Here is a 12,275-nt window from a genome sequence, read left to right as displayed (position 1 = left end):
GTCTACCTCGCGATCACTGCCCCGATCCCGCCCGCTCTGGACAATGCCCTCCTCCAGATCGCATCCCTAACCCCCCTCCCCCTCCCCCTTCCCATCCGATCCGATCCCGACTCGATTCCCTTCCCATCCGATCCGATCACTGCGCCTCCTCCCGATCATTACCCCCCCCACCCACCACCACCACCCCCACCACCAAGCCCCTCCATAGATCCCTCCTCCTCAATCCCCCGGCCCAATCCCGCCAATGATCACTACCCCCAACCCCCAACCCCCAACCCCCCAATCCCGCCACCACCCCAAACCCATCCATCCATCCATCCCACCGCCATCCTCACACAACTCAACCAACGCACCAACCACTTACCGCCACCTCACGCCAAAGCACCAAGTCCGAAACCACCACCTATTTCCAGACGGTGCAAAGATGGGGAAGAAGTCCGAGACTATGGTCCATGTCCGTGGCCTCCCGCCGTCGTTTACCACTGCACAGCTGGAAGCGCTCTTCTCTGAAGTCGGTCCGCTCCGACATGCCTTTGTGGTCACCGAAAAGGGCTCAATGGTCTCGCGTGGTTTTGGCTACGTTCATTTTGCGCTCAAGGAAGATGCCGCAAAGGCCATCTCAAAGTTCCACAAGCGATCCGTCAAGGGTCATTCTCTGACTGTCGTCTACTCTTCTCGTCGTCTTCGGGAGCCGCTGCCTGGTGCTGACGGTGAATCGGATGCGCCTGGTCTCGTCATCGGGACAAAGGATGATGATGATGCCAAGGCAAAGAAGGCTCCCGTCGCCATGCCTCCGGCTGCGCTAGCAAAGGCAAAGGCCGAAGAGGCAAAGGCTGCCCGCAAGGCCGCCGATCCGGCTACCGACAAGCTCGAGCTGCTCGCATCGGAAAAGGCCAAGGCCGAGAGCCACAAGGAGGGCAAGAAGGGGAAGAAGAGCAAGAAGGGCAAGAAGGGCAAGTCCGGCGCACCCGTCGAGGCCAAGTCGTGGACGAGGAACAAGATGCTTGCCCGGACGGTCGTTGTTCGCGGCTTTACCATCTCCGAGGTGACCAAGGGCAAGCAGGCCCTCCGCGTCTTGCTCAAGAAGGCTCTCAAGATCAAGCTCGGCTCGCTCCACTCGTTCGCCTTTCCTGTCCTTGGCAGCGACAAGATGGAGGTGACGCCGACCTCGGGCCCGCTCTCGTCGGAAAAGTACAACGCCTCATCGGCTCACACCGTCGACGTCGACAAGCTCACGCCCGAGGAGCTCAACATGCTCGGCCAGCTCGCCGGTGAGTCGCCCGCAGAGATTCAGGCCCACCTTGTGTTCCTCACCCCCAAGCTCGCCCGCGCTGCCGTCGAAGCCCTCGACGACCGCATCCACAAGGGCGTCCCGCTCCAGGCATGGATTGTCCTTGACCCGCTGCGCAAGGCCAAGGTCTCGGGCAAGCCCGGCCGCCTCATCGTCCGCAACCTGCCGTGGTCTGTCGACGCCGCAAAGCTCCGCGCCGTCTTTGAAGTCCACGGGCCGCTCGTCGACGTCCACCTCCCGCTCAACAGCGAGGGCAAGTCGCGCGGTTTTGGCTTTGTTGAGTTCTCGCGTCGCGAGCACGCCGCCGCCGCCATCGCCGCCGTCAACGCCGCACAACCGTTCCGCAGGCCCATTGCCGTCGATTTTGCCTTTGCCAAGAGCGTCTTTGAGGCCGCCGTCAAGGACGACGAGAGCGACGCCAGCTCGGACTCGGGCTCGGACTCGGGCTCAGGCTCGGACGACTCGGACAGCGACTCGGACTCGGACTCGGACGCCCGCCGTCGCTCAAAGTCCAGCGACCGCCCGGCCCGGCCCGCACGCGAGGCCCCGTCCGACGTCAACGAGAAGCGCACCGTCTTTATCCGCAACATCTCGTTTGAGACCCAGAACCACGAGCTCGCCGAGGCCTTCTCGGCCTTTGGCAACGTCCTCTTTGCCCGCATCGTGTATGACAAGGTCTCGGGCGAGTCACGCGGCGTCGGCTTTGTCAAGTTTGACACCGCCGCGCAGGCCGCCGCCGCCATTGATGCCGCCGCCATCCGCTCGGACGACCTCAACATCTCAAAGTCCACCGCAAAGTCCAAGTCGCATCTCAACCGCCGATCGGTCGTCGCCTCGATGGGCCTCCGCCTCGACGACGAGGACGTCGACGACGACGAGCCTGAGCTTGACACTGAGGGCAAGCCGGCCCACGCCGGCCAGGGCATCTTCCTCAACCAGCGCCGCCTCTTTGTCGTCCTCGCCGTCGACAAGTCGCGCGAGCGCGAGTTGGTCAACCACCGCGCCGAGGCCCGTGCCGAGGCCGAGCGCCGCGACGCCCGCAACGTGGCCATCGCCAACGAGGGAGTCATCCTCCCGGGCTCCGCCGCCGCCGTCGGCATGTCCGAGTCGGACCTCAAGAAGCGCGTCAAGGCTTACGAGGAGAAGCAGGCTGCTCTCAAGAACCCCAACAACATGGTCTCTACGAAGCGCCTCGCCATTCGCAACATCCCGCTGACAAAGACCGAGAAGGAGCTCAAGGCCGACATTCTCAAGGCCCTCAACCGCAATGTCCGCCACAAGATCATCAAGCAGGTCAAGATTGTCCGCGACAAGAACCGCATCACCGCCGCAGGCATCGGCCGCTCGCGCGGCTACGGTTTCGTCCAGTTTGCCCATCACGACGACGCCCTCAAGGCTCTCCAGCTCCTCAACAACAATCCGGAGTTCTACTCTGACGAACGGCGCCTCATCGTCGAGTTTGCTGTCGACGCCAAGGAGGCCATCGAGCGCCACGAGCTCTCCGTCAAAGCCTCGCGCACTGCCCCCGAGTCCGCAAACGCCTCCTCGCGCGCTGGCAGAAAGGCGCCTGCCAAGAGCAACAAGCTCTCGCTGTTTGGCTCAGACAACGAGGTTCGCAAGCGCCGGCGTGAGCTCGCCGCCGGCAACGACTCGATCGAGAAGCAGCCGTCCAACGATGAGCGACGCGCCGCCAAGCGCCGCAAGCTCAACGCCGCCCGCGATGCCCTCGATGACGCCGCTGTCGTCGAGCCCGAAGTGCCACAGAAGAAGCTCTCGCGTCGCAAGGCGAACAAGGCCAAGCGCAAGGCCGAGGCCGCTGCTGCCGCCGCCGCTTCGTCGTCGTCCCAGGATGCTCACAGAAGGAGCAAGAACAGCAAGAACGCTGGTGGCAGCGACAACAAATCGCGCAAGCGCAAGGCTGAGAGTGGCAACAACGCCGGTGGCTCGCTGGTCGACGAGTTCCGCGCCGTCCTCGCCTCTGCCGGTGGCAAGAAGAAGAAGCGCTGGTTCGATTAACACTATGATAGCTGCAGAACCGAGAGTAGGGCTGTGTGCTTCATTCCTCGCCGCCGTGCGCGTCAAGAGCAACGGCGATGTCCGCATCGGCCCCACTCGCGACCGGCGTCGCTTCGTTGTCCTCATCTTCCTCACAGAGCTCATCGTCGTCAAGGACGTCGAGAAGGCCTGAGATGACCGACTCGATGTAGTTGGGTTGGTTGGGCGCTAGCGTGCTCTTCTGCATGCCGCCGTTGGTGACTACCGGCGAGCCGCCGTCCGAGGCAAAGAATGTCCGGTCAAAGGCGTCCATGGCCGCGAGCGCCGTCTCGTGGGCGTGCTCCATCTCGTCAGTCGACGCCGACGACCAGTGCCGCAGGCAGTGTCGCATGTGGCCAAGGCACTCGTCGATGGGGAAGAGCTCGCACCAGGCCTGGAACATGGGGAGCGCCACGATGCGGATCATCGACACGTGCGCCTTGGCCACCGACGACGCCATGCCGTCCATGAACGGCGAGACAGCCAACCCGTGCGCCCGCTCCTGCTTGCCCTGCTGGAACGCCTCGCGTGAGTACCGGTGCGCCCACGAATTGGCCTTAGCCCACGGCCGCGACGGATACGACACGTCCGCCATCTTGACAATCAGCTGCAGCACAATCGTTCTCAGCTTGGCGTTCGACTGGATGCCTTCCAACAGCTGCGAGCCCTGGAGCGGTGCCTGGCCATGCTGCGGTAATGCTTCCGACCCGCCCTCACGCCCGAGTCCGAACGCAATCTTGAAGCGCGACATAACCTCGACGTGCTTGTGCATGTCGGTTCCGATCACGAGCTCGACAACGAGCTCATGAAAGGCGGCAAAGGACTTGGCGCTCAGTGGCGCAAACACGTCAAACTTGTCGGCAAGGGCGAGCTGGAATGCCATCGCCAATGCGTGCTGCTCAAGCACAGACCGATTCGAGTACCGGATGGCGAGAACCGACTTGGTCTTGATCAGGTATGAAGAGTCGACGCCGGGGTGGCCCACGTCCTTGATCGCAGCCGCAAACAGCGCAGCGAACGACTCGAGCGGTGAGAGGACCGCGTACAGGCCCGAGGTCGAGAGGAGAAAGTGCACAAACTGGACCATGTCCGCGGCGTGGAGCACGTTGTGGTATGGGTTCGACATGCCCTCGCACGCCTTGTCCAACACCATCATGTACCGTGCCAGAGCCGACGAGTCGAGGCCGAGCTGGGTGAACAGCTGCTTCTCGGTGCAGATGGCCAAAAACACCGATCGCAGCGTGCACGTGTCGCGGATGGCGAGCGCAAAGATGTCAAACTCTAGCGACGCCAGGTTTTCCAGCAGTGGTGCCAGGTGCGGCGCCGGCTTGAACGCAGTCTCTCTCGACACGCCCAAGTCGAGCGGGGAGGGCGGGGAGGGCGAGATCGGGAGCAGAATCCGCGAGCCGGACCGGACGTGGGAGCCTCTGCGGGTGTACGAGGCCGAACCGTGGGTTCCGGCCGCAGCCGGCCCAGTTCCTCCGATGAGCGTTTTGCGGATCCAGTCACGGGTAAGGTTGTCGCGGTTCGAAGAGACCGAGGCGTCGTCGCGGGTCTCGGGTGTGAATAGGACGTTCGACTGGATGGCCTCGATGGCCGAGTTGATGTCGCGGACGTCGATGGGGTTGCGGACAGAGCCTTGCAGTCGCCACAAGAGGCCGAGCACCTGATTGACTGGCATGTCAATGACCGGCCCGCTCTGCCGGCCAGATGCCATCGCTGTTTGCTCTGACAGCACGTCCAGCCGCGAGTTGAGTGCCCGCGCCTCCAGGTTGAGCTGCTTGTTCTGCTCTTCCAGCGACGCAACCTGCGCCCGCCGCCGCCGAATGATCACTATACTCACAGTGAGCATGATCGCCGCCATCACAATGATGGCCACGCCGACCGTGACAAACACAATGAAAAGCTTGTCAGACTCGGGCGACGCCACAATAGGGAGGTGCGGCGGCCGTGTCATGTTGCCAGGGTAGATGATCGAGTCGGTAAATACCAGCGAGTTCGACGCGGTGTCCCACTGGCCGACCGTCTGCAATGCTGCGCCGCCCTTGTAGTTCCGAATGGCCAGCGGTGAGATACGGTCGTAGTTGACGTCGAAGCTGATGTTGCCGGTCAGCCCAATGAACGTGGTCTGTGCCATATACGGAAGCAGGACCTGGCCGTCAAACACATCGACGCCATCGTCGATCGCAGCCTGCAGCGCGTACGCCGTAGTCATGACCGTGTCGTATGAGAGCGGTGCAAACTGGCTGTACGTACGGTCGCCGGCGCCGAGATACTCGGTCGAGTTGAGCGTCTCCCACTCGTCGGTAAACGCATCCATCAGCGGCGATGAATCAAGCAGGTATTGCAGCACAAGCAGGCCGTGGAGCTTGTCTTGGTCCAGATCCGACTCGAAAAACTCGTCGACGAGCCAATCCGAGCCAAAGAAGACAAACCGCCCGGTGGTCAGGTCACGCTTGATGAGCTCACGAAAGAGTTCCACAGCCTCAAAAGTGTAGCATGCGATGAACAGGACGTGCGTGTCCGAGAGCTTTTCTATTGCGTCAACAACAGTAACAAAGTCGGTCGTCCCAAACGGAAACGAGATCTGCGCCGAGACCTCGATGCCGAGCTCCACTGCCTTGGTCACCAAAGACTGGCTCGACGAGATCCCGTAGTCGTCGTCGTGAAAGATTGTTGCAATTCGCCGCCAGCCGATGCTCTTGATTGTCGACGCTGTTGCAGAGCCATGGAGCGTGTCAGGCGGAACAACTCGCATGAACGTAGGATACAATGCCTTGTTGGAGAGTACAGCTGCTGTTGAAGCTGGCGAGATCATCGGAATATTGAAGACTGAGACGATGTTCTGCACAGATCGCGAGACCGATGACACTGCTGCTCCAGAGATAGCCACAATGCGCTGAACGTTCCTCAACGTAGCCAGCAACGACAACGTTGTTTGAGCCGCACTAGCTTGTGTATCCACAGCCTCCAGAATAATCCGAGTCTAAACACCCACCAGCCGGAGCATGGTCTTCACATGAGTCTCATTTCCAACAACAGGTCTGTCACCACAAGTTGGTGGTGGTAGTGGTGGTAGTAGTAGTGGTGGTGGAGGTAGTGGTGGTGGCGGTGGTGGTGGAGGAAGGGTGAAACGGTTTCCGCCGCGTTTGTCACAGCAAGGGCGCCCGACGCCAATGGGAGACATAGAACGGGAAATGACATTGAGATGGGGGAAGGGGCATGGTATGGAGGGGGTATGGACGGGGGGGGGATATAGGGGGTATGGGGGGTGAGGGTGTCATGGCGGTGGCCATGGGAAGGAGGAAGGCATGGGGGGGAGGAGGAGGCAAGGATCAACTGCAGAAGGCGTACGTTTGGGAGGAGCAGCGGCTCGGCATTTACGTGAGACACAGCCAGCTTTGCCGCCGATGCAATATCCTGTCCTGGAGAGGCAAGTGAACCTGTCACAGGGTACAGGCCGACGATGGTCACATTGATAGGAGGGACATAGCCTGTGAGAATTCCTCCTGCAATGTGGCTCGTGAGTATGGTCGTCGCTACCATTGCAAGACTCAAGGCCACTCCAATCCTATCGTGGCCCAACATGCTGGGCCAATTCGAGGTTGAAGAGGAGTGCGCCGTGATACGAGCGTTGACGTGATCAGCACAACCTGGTCGAGAATGCTGTCGCACCATCACAGTGCGAGGCAAAGGTGACACAAACCGCGAAGGATGAGACGGAGCAGGAGGGTCGTCGCAAGGTCCTCGACGCGATACCGAAAGTAGACGCGGCGCCAGCAAAGCGCGTGCTTTGGTTGCGGTGGCAGCGGTTGCCACGCTCAGGCGAACGTCATCGCGACAAGCATGGCAGACGCGGCCAACGTTTACACTCTTCAGACGCCAAACATGGCCGACGGTGCCACGCGCGGGACAGAGGCCTTGCCGATCAGTTCGCGGAGAACTCGGACGGCGGGCTGGCTGCCGGCAGCCGGCTCGTCGCCGTAGAGCAGTGCGCGGTCGCGGGTCCAAGAGAACAGGCATGCGCCCGATGAGAGCTCGGCTCCAAACGGGTTGATTTCGATGAGCGAGACAGAGCCCGTGTCCGGCATCCATACCACGTCAAACACATACGAGTCGAGAGACAGCAGCGGGTCGAGCGAAGTGTGGAGCTCGACAATGGCGTCGCGGATCGCATCGAGTGTCGCAGTGTCGTGAAGCTCGGGCACCACATCGAAGCAGGCGTACTGTGAGATGGCGGTAAGCGCGCCGCTGGCTACAAAGCAGCGGAACTCGTAGTCAAACGGCATGTCAACCCACTCGCGCAAGATGAGGTTCATCGCTGGCAAGTTGGGCAAAGCCCGAAACTTGAGGTGCGCCTGCAAGTCTGAGTAGCAGCGCATCGAGCGGCCGATGAGCGCGAGAGCCTCGCGCGCCCGGGTCACTGCCAGCGCGTCCTTGGCGGTGCCGTCCTGGCTAGTCACGGCGTCCTTGGGCGAGCGCGTCGAGAGCCGCACGAAAAACCGCGTTGACATCAAGGTCGCCTCGTCCATTGCGGCCTGGACCCGTCGCTCAAGTGCCGCGAGCGTCTCCGACTCGGCCCGCGAGAGGCTCGAGCCAAACTCACCACGCGAGAACGTCTTGCACAGGATGTCAATGTCGGGGTCCGAGAGCGGCAAGAAGATCGAGCGGGCGGTCGGCAGAGGCTTGCCGGCCGCATCGTACGCGGCCTCGACTGCGGGGTACCACCGCTCGAGGTTGTACGCGTTGCACCGAGCATAGGTCAGCTGGTCTAGCGCAAACTCGACGCTCCGCGCCAGATACTTCATACTCCACCGCCCATCGCTAGACTCGACCAGCTCGCGGCCAAGAGCGTGGACCGTGTCGCGGACTTCGTCCGCGACGCGCGCAGACATTGTCACCGTCGCCTCGGCTTCGCCCGCAGCGCCCGCGCCCGGATCGCAGTTCTCGCCGGAGCCCTTGTGAGCAAAGACAGCCGACCAGCCGTCGAACGGCTTGCCACACACATCGCACCGCGGGCGGGCGTCGGCGCCACTTGTGCTTGATGTGAGTGGGGACGAAACATCAAAGACGGATTGAGCGTCCTCGCTCGTCCGCTCGTTCACCATATCGCGGTCAGCGGTGACAAAGACACCATCGACAACCCAAGTACACTCCATGGCTCAGGGTGCAGTGTCTCAATCGCCAAGTCGAGAGCAGCGGTCGCAACGACCGCCATTTTTGCTTTGCGGAGCCGCGCCCAGAAATCGGTAACATGCATGGAGCCCGGATTCGATTTACCGCGGGGCGGCGAGGAGGAGCAGCAGGGGCGAGGGCGGGTAAGACATTGAGCCCATCTGAGGCTGGAGGGTCCGATCCAGTGTAGGCGCATCGAGGCGGGACCGTGGCGGGACCGTGGCGGGGGGGGAGAAGGAGGAGGAGGAGAAAGTCGAGCGAGAAGCCAATCGTCGCATCATCACCACCGTTGCGGGAGATTTCACCACATCTGCGTCTTGGGTCGGCCACTCTCGCCCTACGGTGTATGAGCAGCCTCAGCCTTGAGTGCTTCGGCCTCACGGCGGATCTCTGTGATGACAGCTGCCAGAGCCTCCGGGTTCACGCCCTTCTCGCACAGGTCGACCACCAGTGCCAGCTGCTCACGAGTGAGCCCAGTGTTGAGCATATCGGACATTTCCGTAATGACTGCAAAAGAATAGATGAGTGGAGAGTGGAGGGGGATGGGAGAGAGAGAGGGAGAATGGATGCTATAGGTTGGACGTACCCTCCATGGCCTGTTGGACCTGGTGCTCCATGATGATGGGGGTTGGGGTGGGCAAGGATTCGTGAAGGTTTGAGGTAGGCGGAGTCGTGTAGACTGAGAGGAGGGATGAAGGATGGAAGGGCAAGGGTAGAGACGGGAGAATGTGGGTGTGAGTGAGGTAGTGGGTGTGGTGGGTGTGGGCGTAGTGGGTGTCGAGCGTGGTGGTGGGACGGTGCGTGTGCTGACATCGGTGGGGCGTCTTGGCGCGAACTTGCCCGTCTGCCACACACTCGACAAACCACGACCTTTTTTCGGCCACACGCGTGCCTACCGCTCTCTCTCTCACTCTCGCTCCCTCCCTCTCTCTCTCTCTCTCTCTCTCTCTCTATGAGGGTAGTAACGTGGAATGTCAATGGCCTACGGTCGTTGCCAGCGGGTGCGGCAGAGTTCAAGAGGTATGCTGCTCCCTTTGGGGGGGGGGGGGGGGGGGAGGGGGGAGGAAGGCAGGTCTCACCCAACTGTTGTTTGGCTGCGCAGCTTACTAGACTCGTTCCAAGCCGACGTGATATGCTTCCAGGAGACCAAGATGGGGTTCGGGACGGTGGGGTCGGCACCAGACCAGGTCCGAGTCGACGGATACGATGCATTCTTTGCGCGAGCGAGGGTCAAGTCGGGCTACTCGGGGACGGCCACGTATGTGAGGAGTGCGACAGCTCGCCCAGACGCCGCCAGGGCGCAGGCCTTTGTTGACCTGCCGCCAGGGACGGCCGGGCTGAGCAGCAGCCGGCTGCACGAGCTTGACGACGAGGGTCGGGCGGTGGTGACCCACCATGCCGGCTGCGTGGTTGTCTTTAACGTCTACTGTCCCAACTCGGGCGCGACGGAGGACCGGGCTCAGTTCAAGGCCGAGTTCAACGACACGCTGCGGGCGGCGATGACTCTGGAAATGGCCCGCGGCCACGCGGTCGTCCTCGTCGGCGACCTCAACGCTGTCCACGATATGCGCGACATGGCATACGCGGACGAGCTGCCGTCCGACTGGGAGCCGTCGTCGACATGGCGCTGGCTCGACGGATTGCTCGCCCTTCCGCAGGACGGTGGCCTCGGCATGGTCGACGCCTTTCGCGCCCTGCACCCGGACGCCACCCGAGCCTTTACCTGCTGGAACACCCAGACCGAGGCGCGGCTGGCCAATCATGGCTCGCGTATCGACTATGTCCTTGTCGATGCTGTGCTCGCACCGGCCGTCGCTGCCTGCTGGATCGACGCCGACAGGATGGGCTCGGATCACGCCCCGGTCGTGGCAGACTTGCAGCTGGCAGCGCTCGCTCCACTCCCGCGCGCGCCACCGCCGCTCGCCTCTATCTACCTCCCCGAGCTCGCAGGCTCGCAGGCGACTATCGACGCGTTTGTGGCCGCTGCACGCAGCTGCGAGCCGGCCCCGTCGTCGCTGCCAAGACCGGCGCCCAAATCCAAGCCCAAGTCGGCACCCGCGTCCAAGCCAGTGACACTGCGGCAGTTCTTCACCCCGCACGCCGCCAAGCCTCGCCGTCCGGCCACCTTGCCGCCGCCCGTGGCGGCATCGCCCGCCACCCGCGCCGTCCACAACTCGACGTCCACAATGCAAGCGTGGACGCAGCTACTCAAGCCGCAGACCCAGGACGCAGTCCCGCTATGCCGCGGCCATCGCGAGCCGACCAAGCGACTGGTGGTCAACAAGCCCGGGCTCAACCAAGGCCGCGAGTTCTTTATCTGCGCCCGCCCGCGCGGTCCGCGCGGCGACCTCCGCTGGCGCTGCTCGTTCTTCCTTTGGGCCTCCGAGTTCAAGGCCGCCGTCCGCAAGCGGCATCGCCCGTCCCCAGCCACCATCGATCTCACGTCATCGCCACCACCCAAGCGCGCCCGGCCCCTTGGCCGCGAGTCGCCTAATTGAGCGGCTTTGCCGCTCGAGCCTGGCGTCCAGCCACGTTGCACCACCACACACCGCCAACGCCAAACCCTCCCCCATACACTCCCCACCCCACTCCCGACACCTGACTCACCATGGCCGAGACCCAAGCCATCCCGTCCACCCGCGTGGAAGACCACGACCTGCTCGGCTACCTCGACATTGTCACCGTACGGAACCCGAGCATGGCCTCGAGCAGGCAGCGCCGACGTCCCCCCTTCCACTGCCACTACCACTGCCAAAGCTAACGCCGCACTCACCCACCGTCATGGAGACTGACTCTTCATTGTGTAGGAGGTGGCCAAAGAGGCCGGAGCTCTCATTGCGGCTGCATACGCCAAGCCGGCTAAGCACTCGAGGGTGCAGACCAAGGCGACCGAGGTTGATCTGGTGACCGAGACCGATGTCGCAAGCGAGAAGCTGATCTTCACCCGCCTAGCTGCTGCCTTTCCGGACTTTGCCCGCATTGGCGAGGAGTCTGCGGCCGAGTCGGGCGTTGTCCCACCGCTCACCGACGCGCCGACATGGATTTGCGATCCGCTCGACGGAACCACCAACTTTGTCCATCGCTTCCCGTTTGTGGCCGTCTGCATCGGTCTGGCCATCAACAAGGAGCCCGTGCTCGGTGTCGTGTACATGCCCATGCTCAACGAGCTGTACACTGCAGCCAAGGGCCACGGCGCCAGACTCAATGGCGCCAAGATCTCGGCCTCAGGCATCACCGCCATCAACGACGCCCTCATCGCTCAGGAGGTCGGCTCAACCCGGACTACCGACAAGGTTGACTTCCTCAAGACCAACTACGGCGCGCTCATCGGCGACACACCAGGTGTCCATGCTCACTCGCTGCGCTTCCTCGGCTCAGCAGCTTGCAACACTTGCTACGTCGCCAAGGGTGCCCAGGATGCCTACTTTGAGTGGGGCCCGCACTGCTGGGACTTTTGCGCCGCCGCCATTGTCGCCACCGAGGCCGGCGCCACTGTCTGTTCCACCGACGGCTCGCCCTTTGACCTGTACGACCGCCGCATGCTTGTCGCCTCCACCCGCGAGCTCGCCGATGCCATCGTTGCCCAGATCGACACCACCTACCCGCAACCTCGCGAGGACGAGCCGTCCGAGTCGTAACAAAAGGATTGCATGCTAGATCAGAGTCAGTGGCGAGTTGTATCTACCGTCTGAACTATCACACTACCAGCTCGACTGGCCTGATACCCGGCTGGCGCCTACTGCCTACTGCCTACCATTGGCTGCTGTCTCCCGTC

The 12,275-nt window shown here is 62.5% G+C and overlaps 6 protein-coding genes across 6 annotated transcripts; 3 read left to right on the top strand and 3 right to left on the bottom strand.

Annotated features, from left to right (window-relative positions):
- The first annotated feature begins 350 nt into the window (after nucleotides 1–350).
- Nucleotides 351–3,326, top strand: AMSG_01122 (RNA-binding protein 28). The gene has a single exon (XM_013906840.1). The coding sequence runs from the start codon at nucleotides 425–427 to the stop codon at nucleotides 3,305–3,307; it is 2,883 nt and encodes a 960-aa protein (XP_013762294.1). The 5' UTR covers nucleotides 351–424; the 3' UTR covers nucleotides 3,308–3,326.
- On the bottom strand, nucleotides 3,211–6,933 carry AMSG_01121 (cAMP-specific phosphodiesterase-4 B isoform). The gene is made up of 2 exons (XM_013906839.1): nucleotides 6,680–6,933; nucleotides 3,211–6,311 (listed from the first exon to the last, which is right to left on the bottom strand). The coding sequence occupies exons 1-2, from the start codon at nucleotides 6,911–6,913 to the stop codon at nucleotides 3,348–3,350; spliced, it is 3,198 nt and encodes a 1,065-aa protein (XP_013762293.1). The 5' UTR covers nucleotides 6,914–6,933; the 3' UTR covers nucleotides 3,211–3,347.
- A 267-nt stretch (nucleotides 6,934–7,200) lies between these two features.
- Nucleotides 7,201–8,535, bottom strand: AMSG_01120 (uncharacterized protein; the record flags this gene model as incomplete). The annotated part of the gene is made up of 1 exon (XM_013906838.1): nucleotides 7,201–8,535. The coding sequence occupies exon 1, from the start codon at nucleotides 8,482–8,484 to the stop codon at nucleotides 7,201–7,203; it is 1,284 nt and encodes a 427-aa protein (XP_013762292.1). The 5' UTR covers nucleotides 8,485–8,535.
- A 184-nt stretch (nucleotides 8,536–8,719) lies between these two features.
- On the bottom strand, nucleotides 8,720–9,234 carry AMSG_01119 (uncharacterized protein). The gene is made up of 2 exons (XM_013906837.1): nucleotides 9,087–9,234; nucleotides 8,720–9,007 (listed from the first exon to the last, which is right to left on the bottom strand). The coding sequence occupies exons 1-2, from the start codon at nucleotides 9,115–9,117 to the stop codon at nucleotides 8,838–8,840; spliced, it is 201 nt and encodes a 66-aa protein (XP_013762291.1). The 5' UTR covers nucleotides 9,118–9,234; the 3' UTR covers nucleotides 8,720–8,837.
- A 317-nt stretch (nucleotides 9,235–9,551) lies between these two features.
- On the top strand, nucleotides 9,552–10,998 carry AMSG_01118 (DNA-(apurinic or apyrimidinic site) lyase 2; the record flags this gene model as incomplete). The annotated part of the gene is made up of 1 exon (XM_013906836.1): nucleotides 9,552–10,998. The coding sequence occupies exon 1, from the start codon at nucleotides 9,652–9,654 to the stop codon at nucleotides 10,996–10,998; it is 1,347 nt and encodes a 448-aa protein (XP_013762290.1). The 5' UTR covers nucleotides 9,552–9,651.
- A 108-nt stretch (nucleotides 10,999–11,106) lies between these two features.
- On the top strand, nucleotides 11,107–12,158 carry AMSG_01117 (inositol monophosphatase; the record flags this gene model as incomplete). Its single annotated transcript, XM_013906835.1, has 2 exons — nucleotides 11,107–11,183; nucleotides 11,308–12,158. Coding segments are annotated over 2 exons (908 nt in total), but the record flags the coding sequence as incomplete, so codon positions are not given.
- Nucleotides 12,159–12,275: the final 117 nt, after the last annotated feature.

This window comes from Thecamonas trahens (assembly GCF_000142905.1).
Source record: "Thecamonas trahens ATCC 50062 unplaced genomic scaffold supercont1.4, whole genome shotgun sequence".
In the NCBI taxonomy this organism is placed as follows: domain Eukaryota; order Apusomonadida; family Apusomonadidae; genus Thecamonas; species Thecamonas trahens.
Note: the sequence above shows the minus strand (reverse complement) of the source record. Positions and strands in the feature narration are given on the sequence as shown.